This window comes from Myodes glareolus, chromosome 20, assembly GCF_982192425.1.
Source record: "Myodes glareolus chromosome 20, mMyoGla1.1, whole genome shotgun sequence".
Classification (NCBI taxonomy): domain Eukaryota; kingdom Metazoa; phylum Chordata; class Mammalia; order Rodentia; family Cricetidae; genus Myodes; species Myodes glareolus.
The window spans coordinates 54,514,301-54,533,793 of NC_142045.1; the positions used below are offsets into that span (position 1 = coordinate 54,514,301).

At 43.2% G+C, this 19,493-nt stretch overlaps 1 protein-coding gene and 1 pseudogene across 1 annotated transcript in view; both read right to left on the reverse strand.

Annotated features, from left to right (window-relative positions):
• Positions 1 to 1,064: 1,064 nt before the first annotated feature.
• On the reverse strand, positions 1,065 to 1,815 carry LOC148118864 (E3 ubiquitin-protein ligase RNF4 pseudogene; annotated as a pseudogene).
• A 4,657-nt stretch (positions 1,816 to 6,472) lies between these two features.
• LOC125412104 (solute carrier family 2, facilitated glucose transporter member 2) overlaps positions 6,473 to 19,493 on the reverse strand; it is a 28,492-nt gene continuing 15,471 nt past the window's right edge. The window contains exons 5-11 of the mRNA XM_087899621.1: positions 16,687 to 16,802; positions 15,352 to 15,514; positions 14,554 to 14,741; positions 12,956 to 13,060; positions 8,835 to 8,936; positions 7,657 to 7,860; positions 6,473 to 7,567 (exon numbers count right to left, since the gene is read on the reverse strand). Of these exons, the coding sequence (XP_087755747.1) occupies positions 7,367 to 7,567; positions 7,657 to 7,860; positions 8,835 to 8,936; positions 12,956 to 13,060; positions 14,554 to 14,741; positions 15,352 to 15,514; positions 16,687 to 16,802 (1,079 nt within the window). The 3' untranslated portion in view covers positions 6,473 to 7,366. The remainder of the gene's footprint in view (positions 7,568 to 7,656; positions 7,861 to 8,834; positions 8,937 to 12,955; positions 13,061 to 14,553; positions 14,742 to 15,351; positions 15,515 to 16,686; positions 16,803 to 19,493) is intronic.

The following is a 19,493-nucleotide window of genomic DNA, read 5'->3' on the forward strand; positions in this document are numbered from 1 at the left end:
AAGCCCAGTCAGCCAGCAGAACAGCTTTGGAAACATCGATCTACTCAAGGGCTGTGGGAAAGCCAGGATAGTGGAGGCTTAGTAGGCGACTCCTCTGAAACACGGGCAACAGTGGCTTGGGTAAAAGCCTGGAAGTGAACAGCTGCTAAGGCCACTGTTACTGCTACCACCTCCTGGTATCTATGCTTGGGCAGACATCGGGGTGGGAACTGAAAAACTGAGGGTTGGAGAGCACTGTGGACAACACAGGACACAGCAGAAAAGAGAGGACACTCAAAAACTTGCTTGTCCTCCTGACCTTGAATGTTCTGTGCCAGGCAAAGACCTTTGGAGCATGGGTAGGGATCCTGAGAACAGCTGGTGAACAGAGATGGGGTGCGACGGGCACTGCTCCCCATGGGAGGCAACACTGGGCTGAGGACACCAGCAGTGCCACGTCTTCCGGATTGCTGAGGAGCAGATGAAGAACAGGCCTAACATGGTTGCCCTGCAGAGGGTCTCTGGATTTGCAGAAAACACTGCACATCAATGATAAGGTACAGCTAGAATCACAGATCACCTCTGCTCTCCAAAGAAAAATAAAGTCCACCAGCAGGGTTTTTCAGGGGCGGCTTCTGTACGGGGATCCTTGGATGGACTGTGTCTGGCCAGGTCACTGTGTGGCAGGCAGAATAGCTAACTGGCAGGTACCTTGGGAAGGTTCTGTACCCAGAAGAGGTTGGGGCAAACTTTCCCAACAGGGAAACTTCTTGGCCAACATGTAAGCTCTGTAAAGAGCCTGGAGTCACAATACTCAAACTCTAATGTGCCTGACTCCTTTTCTCCTACTCCTGGTTCAGAATACCCAGGAGCAGAGATGCTAAGCTGACCTGGGAGGATCCCTGGATCCTGTTACATAACATCAAACTAGAGAAAACAAAAGGATCTAGGGGGTTGAAAAACAAAAGAGCAGTTTACATCAGACACTGATTTTTTAAAGTCTTTTGGAGCTCAGGAAACTGGAGGCAGATACCACACAGAAAGCCCAGCTTGGCTGTCTGTCCTTTGGTCTGTCCTGAGCAGTTCTGAACATTTCATATATAAATGGGGTGGTACCACTTATGGTTGATCTCTTTCCTACAAGTTGGGCAAGTGTTAGCATTCTTAAGGGAATCACGGAGACACTGGCTACAGAAGCCGTGACCACATCCTGTAGAAACAATGAGGCGCCCATTCTGCACAACCTCAGTATCCATCCATGCAGATTGGACAACTGACAGTACCGAGGGCCTGAGTCCTGTAGCTCCTTCATCCTTGGCGCTTAGAGGAGTGTGGGTAGTCACACACACGTCTTTGTCCTAGACAGTTCCTCATCATCACTGCTCACCACGCAGCTGTCAGCATGGTCTTGGCATAACCTCCTCCCATTTCTTCCTGGCCTTCTCCTTTCTTCAACAATCACAACAGCGTCATTGTGACTGAGGTCCACAACCAGAGGCTCCAGGGACTCACAGGTGAGGTCCACGATTTCAGCACCAGCATTCACGAGTTCTGTGGGTTCTGGTTCCAAGGAAATCTCAGGGGTTGAAGTTGTTCCCCGAGTTCGCTTCTGGGTTTGTCTAGAACTTACTGTTACACCAGGCCACATTCTTTGAGGATTCCTCTAAGGGCATTGTATTCATTGTGCTCTCTGTCCTCAATCCACAGAAAAGGAAGTGATCTACACCAAGGTTTATGGGGAGGTGGGATGTTCTCAATCTCTCATGCCCACTGAGTGCTCATCCCGTGGCTTGGAGTCCATTAGCTGTCCAATATTTCCACGTTTCAGAGTTGGTGTGATCAGGCAGACGCCACAGTGGATGTGCTTGAGCAAGGACGTACCCCCTCCACCAGCCGCTAAGGAGACCCACTCAAGCAGGACTCCACCACCTCACAGAGACCCACTTCCGCTCGGCCGGCCCGCACTTCCTGAATATTATTTCATTTTAGCAACAAGAACTATACATCTATTAATAGGCAGGTTAATCACAAAAATACACAATCCCATTACTTTCCCTCATATTTCTTTTCTGTAATATTTGCCTTGTGTATGCCAGACTTGTACTAAACAACTGGGTCACACCCCTAACTTCCCATCCTCCTTACTGAGATAAATTTGTAAAACACCTGAAGATTTGATAAATTTAATTTCGTCAAGAATTTAGGTTTCACATCAGCTGTATTTAGCAATAACCATACATATTAATACAATCCAGAAAAAAATGGCTTAACACTTTTGTCTTTGTAGACCCAATAGGTTTTTCAAGTTAAAATTATAGGTATTTTTGTTGCAGTTATTCATAATAATAGGCAAAATATTTTTAAAAATTTATTCTTTTGAGACAAAAGGTGCTTGGGGAAGTGGAATGGAAGTGGTGATAAAATCCAATAAAGTTTACAATGATGGCAAAGAAGAGAAGCTGGTTTATGTGCATGCATTTCTAACTTGTTTTTCAGTCACTGATGGTAATATTGCTAATGTCAGAATTCCATTGAATAGGGTACAGTACTTACTTTTATATATAATTATTGTGCACATAAACCATGTGTGTGCACATGCCGGGGGGAATCATACCACAACTTTGTTAGCTGGTTCTCCCTTTTCACCTTTACCTGACTTCTGGCAATAGAATTCAAATATTCAGATATTCAGCTCGCGGGGCAATTCTATTTTTTTTGTTTGTTTTTGTTTTTTCTTTTTTTTTTTAAATTTATTTATTTATTATGTATACAATAGTCTGTGTGTCTGCCTGCAGGCCAGAAGAGGGCATCAGATCTCATTTCAGATGGTTGTGAGCCACCATGTGGTTGCTGGGAATTGAACTCAGGACCTTTGGAAGAGTAGGCAATGCTCTTAACCGCTGAGCCATCTCTCCAGCCCTGTTTTTGTTTTTTCGAGACAGCATTTCTCTGTAGCTTTGGAGCCTGTCCTGGAACTAGCTCGTGTAGACCAGGCTTGCCTTGAACTCACAGAGATCCGCCTGCCTCTGCCTTCCAAGTGCTGGGATTAAAGGCGTGTGCCACCACTGCCCAGCTGGCAATTCTATTCTTGAGGTGTCTTGTCAGCCCTGAGCACAGTGATTTGAATGGCAATCTATAACACATGCGGAGAAGCTGCATCCTGTTGCTCCTGTAAACATAAACTGAGGGATTGTAAAATCCACTAGAAGCCGGAAAGTTCTGTCTTACAGCTCTGTCGGTTCCACTGGCTGTTCTTATTTACAACCTTGAAGTCTTCTGGTTGGAATTTCAGTCCCATTGTGAGAGTGCAGCAGACGGCACATAGCAGCCCTGTCCTCCAGACTCTGCACAGTTCACATAGCAGCCGGGTCCTCCAGGCTCTGCACAGTTCACACGACTCTAAAAGGCCCCCTGCTCATGATGCGTGTTCAGATAAAAAGTTACTGAATTAAGTGTATGTCACCAAAAGGAGTAACTCATTTCTCTTCTACCACTCGTAGCCTTTAAGCCAAGTTTTGTTCTGACTGGTGACCAAAAAACTACCAAGTGGAAGCAAAACTGGGACTTTTATCCCTAAAATAAGAATAAGGAAAATATTTTGAGAAAAAAATTACAGAGTAAGTCAACATAATTTTTACTTTTTTATTAGTGTGGGTATTTTCCATATAAACGAGAGCAGCACCAACCATTCAGAAACGTAGTTGTGGCCAAAAATAGTAGTTATATGTAAATTTCTCACTTGAGACCAATTTCATCTTATGATAATTTTTAAAATGTACAACAAGTTAGAAATCAACACACTGTTAGAGAGATGGAGTGGCTCTCTTTCCTCCTCATGTTCCTAATGTGGAGCTTTAGTGAAAATCATAAGCACATGTATCTCTCATTGTCTACATGTGCAACAAGCTGGTAAAGAACTAGTTGATGCATTTTATAATTTTTAGGAATTATCAACAAGGTTTGATTTTATGCAGTGACTGTAATCCATATATACATATATTACATTTAAACACAATATGTAATATTTTGCTTTTTATTTACTATTACCCAAAGAAATAATGTTGCACATAGACCCTCTAACATAACTTAGACAAAAAAATATATTTTAAAAACAAAATAAAAACTCTTACAGGCTAATTTGTAAGTATTATACTTAGATTTAGGAATTAAAGTCCATGGTATTTTATCATTGACTTGTTTTGTGGTATTTTTTTTCTTGATGTAAGAAAATAAATATTATCTTGAATTTGTGAACTCCATTTATTTGAAAGAGCACCTGGAGCTGCCTTCTATGCCGCAATCTTTATCTCGACAGCAATCTGTGGACACCAGTTCTGAGTACCAGTGCGGTCACCCCTCTATGCTAGGTCCTGTCGTTTTGTTCTTGATCCCCAGGACCCTTTGCTGAGGTAGGAACTGCTGTCGTGCCTGCCTTCAGTGGACGGGGACGTGAAAGGCATGCGAGCACGGGTCGTGCACTGTCTGTCTTAACTTGCCATTGGACATAAGCTCCCTACAGTGTGTGAACAAGGTCTCACTACAGCTAGGAATGTATGACAAAGTGGACCGTGCCCAGGAAGCCTGGGAATAGAAATTTAGACCAAACCCTTTCCTGCGCGCCTAGACAGCAGACGGTAACCAGGTGCAACAGTTACGTGGCCAGACCACGAAGTCTGGCCGTACCGCACATAAGGTGAGAGAAAATCACACTTGTGAAGATTGCAGAGCATAAAAACACCACTGTAAAAATGATACCTGGAGACTGGAGATTCAAAAATCACATCTAATTTTCCTGGAAATTAATGTAAGTGGTGCCCGCTTTGTGATTTACCATTGAAGACCAATAGATTTTTTAAAAATTATGTTAACTAGTATATTGGTCATCAATGTATAAAGCTTTATTAACTTTCTATTTCCCTTTAACATTTCTTCAGCACATGCATAAGGCCGATCATTGATACTGATGGCTCTGCATCCTCACATAGTGTTAAATTGCATTGGCAATGGCATTCTCGAATGTTTTTCTCAGCATTATTCTCTAAACGTAATTTAGGATCTGTGGAGGTTGCTCCACTTTATCTAAGGCCTTCAGCATCTTTGGATCTGAGCATGTGCAATGGTGAATAGGTAATGGCCATCTTAGCCAGGGCACAACGTAGGGCACTTACAATTCTATGAGACAGAAAACTTCAAGATTGGAATATCTAGTATTTGGGGGTCATTTAAAAATAACTAGTTATAACTTACAAGTGATCTTTGGGATTTCTTTGAAAATCTTTACTACTTTATTCCCCCAGAGAATGGGTCCAGGGACCACGGTTTGCTAGAAAGCACACTCATCTATTTAAGAATATTAAGCTCCTGTATCACTTACTGGAACTGTGAACTCTCCAGAGGCTGCCAGCGTCTGAACGAGGTAGAACATAAGAGCCCCCGCCCCAGCACAGAGATCTTCATTTTTGTTCCGAATTCACAGCCTAGCACAAAAATCTGAGCTTCTGAAGCTTCCATTTGACTGCCTCTTGACATTTCAAGTTGAAAAAGAAATCACCCAAATTGTCCCCAAAGGAGAGGGAAAAAATATAGAAAGAGTTTCCTGTTGGTTTGGACTGCATGTTGTATGTGAACAAGTCTGACCAAGAGAAAACAAACAGAACACCAGAAAGGATCAAGCATAGTGCTACTCACCTGTAATCCCATAGCCTGGAGGCAGAGGCAGGAGGATTGCCACATGCTGGAGGGTAGCCTGGTCTACCTAGGAGTTCCATATCACAGAATACTACACAAACCCTTACTTAAACAGAGAAATGTGGGCAGGGAGAGGGAAGGAGTAAGAGAGAGACAGAATGAAGAAAAGAAATGTGGTTAGTGATATTTTTCACATGTCAGAAGCATCTTTTCACTGCGTGTGTTTGGTAGCATGTCTGCAATCATGGCACTTGGGGATTAGGAGCAGGAGTTCAAGAGCCATCCTAGACTGCGTGAGACCTTGACTGGACCCTTCCCCAAATGAAAGCATTAAGCACTTTTTGTCAACCTACACACATCCCTCCATCCACACGTCCACCCATCCATCCATCCATCCATTCATCCATCCATCCATCCATCCATCATCTATCCACCCATGAACGATTGGTCTCCTGCATTACTTTGTTGGGAAAACAGCTTAGAGACAGTTTAGTGACCTGTGTGTCCCTAACTGTAATTAGGGACAGTATTTTCAATCTGTCCACACAGGTGAGGGCCCTTAGAATGTCCTGGCCACACTGGTTACACACAGCAGATGTTAGTGCCAACAACAGAGTAGTTTATATAGGACCTATGCATGGTAAAGACAGAGAAAGGTGAAAGGGAACGGCTGTTGCAAGCCAGGGAGCCCAGTTGGTGTTTCCAGAAAAATTAAAGAGGGGTTTTTATTAGGTCTGAAAGTCAACTCCTTTTGAGACATCATAATTAAAAAAAATTAACAAATAGAGCAACATGCTACTCCAAATTTCCCTGTGAGACTGATATTTATTAGAGTTTGGAGCCGATATACATAACACCTGACTCATAACCCATTATGTGTGTCTTATAACCCCTCAGACAAAAATGCTAGTCAGCAATTTTAAAAAAGCATAACACAAAGGACTGAAGCAGAAGGAAATAACATGGTTTAGATGCTAATATTAGTGGCTAAGCTAGGCTCTGCAGCAAGGAAAACCTTGAGTGCTTAACTGCAAAATACATCAAACAAAGGAACTACACTGTTTTCTCTTAATACAGGAAGATTTTGGTAGCTATAAAAATAGTTTTTCAGCACAAATATAGTTTAACATACTCAGCTATTCTATATAAAAATACAGAAAAATAATTTTAAGTAAAACACAAACTCTAATGCAGTGAGAGAAGCTGAGGAACCGTAACAAAAATGTCAGTTTGAACAGGAGCCTTGCAGACTCCAGCCATCCACCCTCTAGTTGCAGCGCTGTGACTAAGGGATTCCAATTCAACCATGTTTATTTAACTCTGTTGATATCAGCAGTAGCTTCAGGTTTCTTAGTCGCACGCTTTAGAATGCAGTGATATGTCAAAAGCACTTCCGTTTCAGGTTTAAAAAACCAACAGAGCTGGGTAGAAACCCATCTTCCCCGTAGAGCATCAAAATAGCAGCCCCTTTGGTTTACTTATTTAGGAGTTTTAGCGTCAAAAAAAATAGATTCTCTGAGTTTAAAAAAAAAAATACTTTCTTTGGTAATATTTGTTGACATTTCCGATCAGAGTCTGTACAAATTCTTCAAAAGGTATAAAACAAAACTCTTGGGTGTAGATGTACACTCGTGAAGGAATCGGTTAACAGGGAACACATGGTTCCCTTCTTGTCTGTTCCTGGGCTTGCACGTCATCCTCAGGCGGTCTCTGAAGCCCCCAGGAATTCCATTTGTACAGCCGCTTTGGCGGGTGGGGCCGAACCACTCTTCTTCCGGAATTCTGCAGAGATTTCCTCAAAAGACTTTCCTTTGGTTTCTGGAACTTTAAAAAATGTAAACAGGGTGAAGGCCAGGACGATCCCAGCGAAGAGGAAGAACACGTAAGGCCCGCAGAAGTCCTGCAAGGAGAGCCAACAGCGGTGGTTAGCAGCTGGACAGTCTGCCCAGTCCTGGGGGGGAGGGGGGCTTGCACCGTGTGGGCACTTACCGCGATGTACTGGAAGCAGAGAGCAATAAGGAAATTGCAGACCCAGTTGCTGAAGGCAGCCAGGGCCAGAGCAGTGGGGCGGGGTCCTTGGCTGAAAAATTCAGCAACCATGAACCAAGGGATTGGACCTGGTCCAATCTCAAAGAAACTGACGAAGAGGAAAATGGCTGTCATGCTCACATAACTCATCCAGGAGAACTTATCCTGAAGACAAAGAGAAAGTCGTAAGTGGGGCAGGTGACTGCTGGCTGTAGCCTCCTTGAGTCTAGCAGCTTCTGAGTTCTCTCAGGCTGAGATCAGAGGCGAGCACAGCTGTGAACCGAGACCCCTCCTTCATTTCCCGGCTGCCCGAACCCGAATAATCACACAGAAACTATATTACTTCCAACACTGGCCAATGGTTCATGCATATTTCTAGCTAGCTCTTACATCTTAAATTAAGCCATTTTTATTAATCTGTGTATTGCCACGATGTAGTGGCTTACCGGTAAGGTTTTTCTTAGGCAGCTACATGGTGTTTCTTTGACTCTGCCTACTCTCTCTCTCTCCTTCTCTCTCTGTTTGGATTTCCCACCTGGCTTTATTCTGCTAAGCCATTGGCCTGAAATAGCTTTATTCATTAACCAATAAGAGCAGCACATATACAGAAGGGCATCTCCACATCACACAACTCTCTTCCTTGTGTGTTTGTTTTTCATCAAATTCAAGTTACTCTGGTTTGAAACAAGTTGATCCAACCCAACCAAATCTTGCTTCTGAATTTGGAGTCCCTGCCCAGCCAATCCCTTGCATTAGGGCTTTGGGGTTTTGTTTTATAGTTAATCTTTCCCTGTGACAAGCAAGAAGATTCAGAATGCATAAGTCTTCCTACCAAGATGGCCAGACAAGGTTTGACTCCCTAGGTGCAAGATGAGCATGTAGGTAGGAAGGGGGTGGGGTCAGGTACGGCCCGTGGTTACACAAGCAGGCAGCCACCCATGCAGCTGCCCCAAATCGCAGGTGCCATCCTGGTACTTACATCTCTCACTCCAAGAACATAGTTCCCTTTGCTTTACATTTCCCCTCTCCCTTAGTTAGGAAGTCAGTCTCATGCACTTGCTGTGGGCAGAACTCTTTAACTTGGGAGTCAGAGATGTTTTCCTGTGGTAAAAAACTACCAGCCCAGGTACCAAACTTACCAGCAGCACAAGTCCCACAGACATGAAGATGGCACAGAAAAACATCCCAATCATTCCAGCTAGAAACAGGGACCGCCGCCCGGCCTTCTCCACAAGCAGTACCTGTGGGAGTTTACACATCAGCTCAGTGTTCTGTTGTCTTCATGCTTGCCAACTTGCCCACTAGGGAGTTTGGAATGTATGTAGCGGGGTGAAGGCAGTACTGTGGCCCCCTTTTACAGACATGCAACAAATGACAGTTGTGTGCCCTGGCACTGCTAGTCTCGGGTGACAGTGGGAATTAAACATTGGCTTCATTTGGCCATATGGATTTGAGAAGTTCAGTCTTGGTATAGACCAGAGTGTTCCCAACACTCTAGGGCCATCCCTCTGAATACAGTAGTGAGAGGCTGTACATCCTGGTGCCTCCTAAGAGAATATCTCTGCCATGAAACTGTGAAAGATCTCCATTTACCAGGGCTGGGGTGGTAGCTCAGTAGTAGATTACTTTCCTCATATGCACAGGCCCTGGATTCAACCCCAAACATCACAAAAGAAAGGAGAAGATCCTGCTGTGCTACAGAGAAAAAGGTGACCCCAGTCTCTCACCTGCTGACGTAATCATTGCAAGAGTCCCTGTGCCTCAGACACCTGAGACAGCACAGCTGTTCAGGTGTCGGCCATTCTTACCCAAGGGTTTACTTCTCAGGGCTTGGTTAAGTCAAGTTATGATGGTTTACCTGCTGCTAAGTGCATTTGATCACTGTACAGAGAATTTGGTCAGTGCACCAAATCAGTGAGCTCTGATATCCAGGGTGTGCTTTTATGTACCTTTTGTGGGGGTGAACTGTGTATTTGGAAAGAGGTGATGTCACAACAAGATGTTAGAGTGCTTCTTCATCCTGACCGAGGAGACCTGCCAACAGTCTTTGAGCTATGGACATTTGAATCAAGATCATCATTTTCTGACTAGAGACTGACCCATGGGATCTTGTCAACACTGGACACACACACACACACACACACACACACACACACACACACACACTAGAGTGTGACCCATGGGATCTTCTCAACACTGCATACACACACACACGTACACACACACATACACACACACACTAAAATGTGACCCATGAGATCTTGTCAACACTGGACACACACACACACACACACAAGTCTGGCCCATGGGATCTTGTCAACACTGGACAAACATACACACACACACACACACACGAGTCTGGCCCATGGGGCCTTGTCAACACTGGACACACATACACACACACACACACACACACACACACGAGTCTGGCCCATGGGATCTTGTCAACACTGGACACACACACACACACACACACACACACACACACACACACGAGTCTGGCCCATGGGGCCTTGTCAACACTGGACACACATACACACACACACACACACGAGTCTGGCCCATGGGATCTTGTCAACACTGGACACACACACACACACACACACACACATACACACACACACACCCCGTAGTTTCCCATCTTGGTGAGTAAACCGGCTGTGCTCATCAGACTGAGTAAGCAAACAGCAAACCAGCACCAGTAGCGTGCAGCGCTCTGGGCCCGCAGACATCTGTGGAGCACTTGTCTCTGCTGCAGTAAAACCCTTTTCATCTCAGAGGCCCTCAGATCAGTGTTTCAGATCACTCTAGAAATGGTGACAAGCCAAGAGCCTACATCTAATTACTAAGAAGAAAGCAAGAAAAACGTTCCTATGTGTTTCTTAAAAATTATTTTATTTTACATGTGTGGTGCTTTATATGTGCTTTTATGTCTGTGTACCACATTCCTACAGTGCTTGCAGGTGTGGGGGGCATCATGTCCCTGGGAACTGGAGTTAGAGGTGATTGTGAGCTGCCATGTGGGTGCTGGGAATTGAACTCAGGCCCTCTGGAAAAGCAGTCTGTGCTTTAACCACTGAGTCATCTCTTCTCTTATACATTTGATTCTTTCAAAACAGGAGGAATGACACATGATGTTAACCTAGCATTATCAGGGTCTGAGAGAACAGGAATATTCCCACAGGATTATCTGCACCTTCTGTCAATGAAAAGTGCTAACTGGATAATAAAAACTAAAAACATGTGTGCTGGATATTGAGTTACATTCTCTCCTGGAAGCTATGACACTCCAATGCACATGACCAGCGGAGAACCATGGCCAACCACTGGGACATCTGCTGGATCACCGTCCTCGTCTCTGCCCCAGTCTGTACATCCCTCAGGTCCAGCTGTCTCCTGGAGCTAGGCAGCCACTGCTTTGCTCCAAGAGCCATCCTGCCTCAACCTCCCCATTTTTTCTTCCTGTTTTGTTCTTTTCTCAAGATCATAAGCACCCCTCCATCAGCTCATCACTATGGATGAAAGCCATAGCCATAGAGCCTGGACATCATTCAGAGTACTATTGGGAGCGTCTCTGTTTCTCAAGTACTCAGGAAAAATGGGTTAGATGATCTATGTTGCTCCTGGGAAACAAAGCCGCGAGTGCTCATTCTTTCTGCACGCACCAGTATGGACATTGTTTTCAAGTTCAGGGACACAAAACCAGTGTCCTTTGCTGTGTTTTGATATGGTTTGGTTTGCTGCAGTGTCTCGCTGTGGAGCCCTGCTGTACTTGGACTTGAGATCCACCTTCCTTTTCCTGCTGAATGCTAGGATCACAGATGTCTACCGCCGCTAGTATTTGGGAAACCTACATAAAAACTGCAATGCTTCCTTTAATTGTGGCGTTCTGATGAAGTGATTAGAACTGATTTCCTTTGTGTCAGTCATCTATTTTAAGACTTTTGTAAAAAAAAAAAAGAACGAACTCAAAATGCTCCATATTCAAAACAATTAAGGTGCATGTTATATTTATAATTTACAATAATTATCAATTAAACTGCTCCTCCATTCAAATGAGTGTGGGTATGAGGGAAGAAATAAAATTCTGCACAGTTTTTGTTATTTTTTTCCTCAGGATTTGGGTTAAACAACTTGATGCTTAATATAACAAATGCTCTTTTAAGTAATGTATTTTAATAATATGTCCATTTTGTAAAAAGTACTATGCAGGAGACAAAAGGACTAAGAGTGCCCTTGGACTGAGGCCCAGGAATGGCCGTTAGGGACTGAAGCAGCATTTGGCTTGCACGGGGCTGTCTCTGAAGTGGAGTCTATAGACAGGGCATTCTGTGTAGTTCACACTCTTTTGGCTCTCCATGATCTAGCACTGGGTAATGAGGTCTGGGCATTCAGGATGTAATTTATTGACCACCCCAAGATAATAGTTAAAGTCCATGTACAGAGAAAAAAACAAGTGAACAAAATAAGCTGAGTATAGTATTATGACCAACATTAAAACTTAAAAGCATTTGAACATGTCGTATTCAAAGGTAAGAATCAGTGGAGTTTGTCTCGTTTTGAGCAGATTTCATTAGTTGAGAAGCCTTTGTACTACTACTTACTAGGTCACAATATTAAACTAGTCCTTGGCTTTAAGAAAGTAAATAACTTCTCTTTTGGAGTTGATAACACAATGAAATTCCATAGTTTATGTCATTTCTCCCCCGACCCCCATTACACATATCGGAAGCATCACCAGGAGCCATTTATTTGTGTTCTGCCCAGTGACCTAACATCACAGGAATCTGCCAAGTTTGTTCAATTCTGTTTGCAAGCTTAGTTATCTATTAGCTCGTTCAGTGTTTTCCCCAGGATACCAGGATGAAACACCTCCACCAGGCAAGGAGAAGCTAGGGAATGTGCCCAGTGTTGTTGCAATGACAAGCTATCAGCCGACCCTGAGGTGTTTAAATAGAGAAGAACAGAATACAGTCTCATAGAGAAGGAAAGTCTTGTTAGTGAGTTATTAATTCACCAAATGAAAGAATTACCGGCACCGCCCAGAGTGGAAGGGCTGGTGACTCACCAGCTCAGCCTGCCTCATCTTAGAGCAGTAACCGGTGTGTGCACAGGACTTTCCCCACCACTCACTTATCTGTGCACACACAGGGCACGTGGACGAAGCTGTGGATGCTTTTAATCATAGGCCACCATCCCACCTGCACTCCCGGGCCAAGCCAAGGAGCGGGCAGAGTGCTCCCTCTGGGTAGTGACTTACAGAGACAGCAGTGAAGATCAGGTTGATGGCACCAACGCCAATGGTGGCGTACACAGGCTGGCTGATCCCAGCTGTCTGGAAAATGCTGGTTGAGTAGTAAAATATCTGCAAAATCAGAACAGGCCAGCCTTAAGGGGAGTCTCCCCGTGAGGCCCCGAAACCAAGATATATAGCTGTTTATTTTTCGTTTTTGTGGACCCATGGTCTCTAGAATCCCGTAAGGTTCACCTAGCCCTCTCCTCAGACAAGTCTTCCTTCAGCATTTAATGTTCCCGGTTGCTTAAGAGTTCTTGGCTTTCGCTGAGAACTCACTCCATTGTTTCATTCCCTTTATTTGTTTAATTTCTAAACTTTTTGTTAATATATAACCTTATAACAGGTACACCAAGTGAATAGCTCCTGTGTGTTAAAAACTGATTACAACCGTGTAAAGAGAGCCCGGGTTGAGGACTAACTCGTTTCCGGCTCTGCAGAGCCCCTCTATCCCTGTATCCATCGTCCTCCCAGAGCTGCTCACCTAACATCTGAAATGATAGCTGAATTTGCCAAGCCCTGTACTTGATGCTACTGTATCAATGCATACTCTCTTGTTCCGGCTTCTTTTCCTAAACGTTGTCTCCACGAGAATCCTTTGTGCATTTGGACACTTCATTGTCACTACTGTGTGGCATTCTGATATACCTGCATTACTATACTTCAGTTACTTCTTCTACTGATTTTTTAGGGTATTTATGAATAGTTTTTGTTTTTTAGAGACAACATCTCTCTATGTAGCCCTGGCTGACCTAGAACTCACTGTATAGACCAGGCTGGCCTCAAACTTATGAAGATCTGCCTGCCTCTGCCTCCCAAGTGCTGGGATAAAGGCGTGTGCTTTCACTCCTGGCAGGCATACTCTCTAGCGATTATTTTGGTGGAGTATGTGAATATTTATGCCCATAATTTGAATCACTGGATTAAGTGTCTGTTATAAACTCAGCTTTGGCATAGATGCTGCCTAATAGTTACCAAAAAGAAATAAAAATTTTATATTTTCACCAGTGTGTAGAACAGTTCTAGTTGCCATTGCAACTAAACTATCTATCTGTCTGTCTGTCTATCTATATATCTATCTATGTATCTATCTATCATATCATGTAGCTAGCTATCATCTGTCTACATCTATCTATCTATCTATCTATCTATCTATCTATCTATCTATCTATCTATCTATCATCTATCTAACTATCAATCAATCAATCTATCTATCATCTATCAATATATATCTTGAATCTATCTATCTGTCTGTCTGTCTATCATCTATCTATCTATACATCTATCTCTATACTTTATATGCATGCTGGGGCTCTGAACTCAGTGAACTGCCAGACCTGTTGCCTTCTTCTTAATAGACCCAAAGTTCTCTTGAATGCTGACATTTTAAAATATTAAGCTAACTTCTGAAAACCATTGAAGCAAATCAAGGGAAATAAATTGCTACTGAGTATATACTTTAATATTTGATGTCAGTTTTTAAATGTCTTCTAGTGACTTAAGCCTAAGCTTCTTTCTGTCTCAGCTCCCTTTGCTCTCTTAATGTTAGGAGGTCTTAAACATACCCCATTGATTCCAGAAAACTGCTGGGCCATGTGTAGCATTAGAGACACAATGATGGGCTGTCGGTAGCTGGAGTCCGTGAAGAGCTGGATCACAGAGACTTTCTGCTCAGTAGCTGCCTCTTCCTTTTCTTTTCTCATCTCATTAATATCTTTGGTGACATCCTCAGTTCCTCTCAGTCTCTTCAAGCCTGATCCCCAAAACAGGTTGAAACAGCCCAGATTAAACAAAAATAAACACTTTGTTTCTGGTTTCAAAGGCGCTGCATATCTGCATGCCCCTTTCTTTGACCTGGCAGCACAGATACTGGCAATTCTTCTTACTATTTTTGGTTTAAATTAAATTCTGTTCTTTGGTTAAAGAAAGAAAAACAGAACATCTGACTTCATCTGTAGGAGAAAGAGAAAGAGAGAGAGAGAAAGAGAGGAGGGAAGAGAAGAGAGGGACAGAGAGAGAGAGAAAGAGAGAGAGAGAGAGAGAGAGAGAGAGAGAGAGAGAGAGAGAACATTATGCTCCTCATCACTAAAGCACAGTTCTGAGAAGGGTGGACTGGGAGCCTCTGGTAAGCCCAGTGAGCTACATGTGAGCTCCTGATGTGAGCTAATGCACAACATGCCAGGCACATGTAAGTAAAGCACAACACAGCAGCCATGTCTAAGTTCAGTGTGTTCTTGTGCGCAGTCATCAGCTTCATCTACAAGGTCCTCGTGTTGATTTTATGAGCAGCCATTCACGCATACTACCTTGTGTTAGCTGACAATCCCTCAATGATAGAAGCAGGCAGCTCCCTACACACTTACTTTTCTTCGCCCTGACTTCCTCTTCCAGCTTTATATAAAGGTATCGGGGGCTTTCTGGACAGAAGAAGAGCAGGAGACACTGAAGGAGAGCTGGTACAGCAGACAGGCCAAGCAGGATGTGCCAACGATCCTGATTGCCCAGAATAAAGCTGAGGCCAGCTATCTGAAAAGACAAGGAAGGAGCATGTCAGACGCACACGACTTTGGGCCTGGCTTCTTTGGCAACTCATGAGAAAATGCATTGACTCTTTAACAGTGATCCTCGACTGTTGGTTTATGTTGACACAGAGGGGAGGCTGTAATTAGCGAGTCCCATCTTAACCCAATCAGGAACAATTTGCTAGGAAGGAACCCAGCTGAGCTTGCCTTTCTCCTCTCCAAGTGAATGTTTATGCTGGAGATCAACTCGACTCTTAAAGACACATTTGATAACAAAAGCAAAACACATAGTGTGCTTGGAAGCAATCAGATGGGATTATATTGTCAGAATTGCTGCTAGGTGTGGTGATGTGTGTCTGTAACAAAGGCCCTGGAAGAATACAGCCATAAAACAAGCAAACCCCCGGAGCTCGCCAGCCAGCCAGTCTACCCAAACAGCGAGCTTCCTATCAGAGAGTCAGAACCAAGGTGGAGAATGACAGAGGAGGGTACCTGACATCAACCTCTGACCTCTACACACACTCATATTGTAAATGCACATGGACATGTATGTCACACACACACACGCACACACACACACACACATGCAAACATGCACACACAGAAGGAGGCAGAGAGACAGAGAGATGCATGACTGCAGCTTTGCTTCAAAATCCCTTCTTAGGTCATGCAGAGCTTAAACATTTCATAGATAGAACAATTACATAATGACAACCACTTTATGACAACAATTACATGTGACAATCAGGCTTATGATACCTGTTTCCCTGGTTTACAGACTTCCTTAACTTAGGGATTCCAAAGATCCTTCTGAGGTCAGAGGGTAAGAGGGAAAGAGAGAGAGCCAACTGAAGAAGAGCCTTTGTAATAATTGAATTTAAATTTCCAGATAACTGACTCAAAACCAAGAAACTCAGACAGTCAAAAATATGGAGTTAGCTTTTCCATGAAATTCAAATGTTAATTCTAGGACAGCATTGGGGCTTTCACTTGTATTGCAATCCCACCAATGGCTCCAAGTAGGATGGAAGGAATGGGACTAGTTCACCTTGGCGCTGAAAAGCCTGCTTTTCACACCACCTCCTTTCCCACCCTTGCACCTCCCCTTCCCTGGTGGGTAGTCTGCAATGAGCAGGGAGAGGAAGGTGGTTACAGTAAGGGACGAGGAGATCTTACCTGACTAATAAGAATGCCTGTGACAATGGCCAGTTGGTGCAGAGTGCCCAGGGCGCCTCGGAGAGTGGTTGGAGCGATTTCACCAATGTACATAGGGACCAGTCCTGAAATTAGCCCTGTGTGAGACACAAACATGGACATGTTAAAATGAAACCTGGAAAACCTCAGTAACAAGTATGTAACTCAGTTAGTTAGTATCCTTACTGGAAGTCACTCTCCAGGTATTTTGGAGGAGCCATTGTCCCCAACCATGGGCCCAGGTCATACAGCAAATTTTTCTTCCTACTCCACCTCCTTTTTTGTTTGCTTTGGTTTTTCAAAAAAGGGTTTATTTGTGTGACAGCTCTGACTGTTCTGGAACTCACTTCATAGATCAGGCAGGCCTTGAACTCACAGAGATCCACCTGCCTCTGCTTACCAAGTTTTGGGATTAAAGGCATATGCCACCACTGCCCAGCTACAAAAAACTTTGGTTGGTATTAATTTATGCAGAAATAATGTCATCCTTGGTTGACATTATATTAAATGAAGGTGTAGTTGGAAATATTAATGGAAAAATGCTTAATTATGTATTTGTCAGTTTCTTTGGTCTTAATGTCTGGCTCATTTCATAGTGGTTAAGGTTGTCTTGAGAAAATAGCTTAGAAATGTTTTTGTATTCATCCAGACTTAAAGGATTAGAGAAAGTCAGGGCTGGAAAGATGGTTCAGTGGTTAAAAGCAGTGGTTGCTCTTTTAAGCAACCTGGATTTGACTTCCAACATCACGTGGCAACTCACAACTGTCTGTAACTCCAGTTCCAGAGGATCTGAAGCCTCACACAGACATACATGCAGGTAAAACACCAAAGCACATAAAATAAATAAATCTTTAAAAAAGGAAGTCAGAATGTCAAAGAAAAGCCCACCTCCTAAGAGAGGTGAGAAGTGACTCGCCCAGAATCAGGGGAGTAGAGCGCCATGTGTAGGTTCCATGCCTAGCTGAGTCCACATCACATGGGGGTACCTCATTAACTGCATTGGGTGGTAGTGAGGCACAGAAGAGGGAAGAGGATATGCAACTCAAGGGATCTTGCCCAGCTGTCCCAATAAGGAAAACCTAGCTTCATCTTTGCTTCAAAAATCTTAGGTTCATAGTTGAACACATATTCTTGTGGCGCGATTGAGCATCCTTTGGATATACACCCAAAAGTAGTATTGCTGTGTCTTGAGGAAGGTTGTTTCCTAATTTTCTGAGAAATCACCACACTGACATTCAAAGGGGCTGTACCAGCTTGCATGGATAAGAAAAATGTGGTACATTTACACAATGGAGTAATACAGAGCAGAACAAAATAATGACATCTTGAATTTTGCAGGCAAATGAATGGAGCTAGAAACCATCATTTTGAGTGAAGTAACCCAGACCCAGAAAGACAATTATCATATGTACTCACTCATAAGTAGTTTTTAAACATAAAGCAAAGAAAACCAGCCCACAAATCACAATCTCAGAGAACCTAGACAGCAATGAGGAACAATGAGTTTCTCTGGGATTGTGAATTGTAGGCTGGTTTTCATTGCTTTATGTCTAAAAACCACTTATGAGTGAGCACATATGATAATTGTCTTTCTGGGTCTGGGTTACCTACTCAATAAGATGTTTTCTAGAGCCATTCATTTGTCTGCAAATTTTAAGATGTTGTTATTTTTTTCTGCTGTGTAGTATTACATTGTGAAAATATACCACCTTTTCCTTATCCATTCTCCAGTCGAGGGACATTTAGGTTGTTTCCAGGTTCTGGCTATGACAAACAATGCTGCTATTAACGTAGTTGAGTCATGTGGCATTCCCCTCTGTATGCTGTAAATACCATTGGTTAATAAAGAAACTGTCTTAGGCTGCACAGTGCAGAATAAAGGTAGACAGAGAAAACTAAACTGAATGCTGGGAGAAAGAAGGCAAAATCAGGAGAAGCCATGTAGCCCTGCCAGAGAGGGAGACACCATGAAGCCACCACAGGAGAAAGACACAAGCCAGCAGCTGAAACCTTTCCAGTAGGCCACAATCCTTGTGGTAAAATATAAAATAATAGAAATGGGTTAATTTAATATGTAAGAGCTTGCTAGGAATATGCCAGAGTCATTGACCAAGCAGTGTTTTAAACAATATAGTTTCTGTGTGATTATTTCGGTTCTAGGGACCTGGGAACAAACAAGCAGCCTCCTACTACAGTTGAGCACATGTCCTTGTGGTACGATTGAGCATCCTTTGGGTATATACCCAAAAGTGGTATTGCTGGGTCTTTAGGAAGGTTTTTTCCTAATTTTCTGAGAAATTGAAAATGACCACCTTACCAAAAAGCAGACTACAAATTTCATTTGAAAAAAAGACTTAAACACAAATGTTTTGAAAAGTACTGAGCCATTATGTTTTCTATATCTTTATTTTTTATTACATTTATTTATTTAGTCATTTGGGATGTGTGTGTGTGTGTGTGTGTGTATGCACGTGCACACACACACACACACATACACACACACACACACACACACACACACACACACACGTGTCCATCTGTCCCTGTAAAAGCCAGAGAGGAAGCTGTGGGAGTCTGTTCTCACTTTCCATGTGGTGCTCCTCAATTGAACTCAGGTTGTTAAACTCCATGGCAGGTGCTTTTACTTGCTGTGCCATCTCTCTGGCTTTTTTTTTCTATATTTTTATTTTTTAAGGTATATTTAATTTTATTTTATGTGTATGAGTATTTAACCTGCATTTATGTCATGTGTGCCTATTGCCCATGGAGGTCGTAGGACAACATCAGAT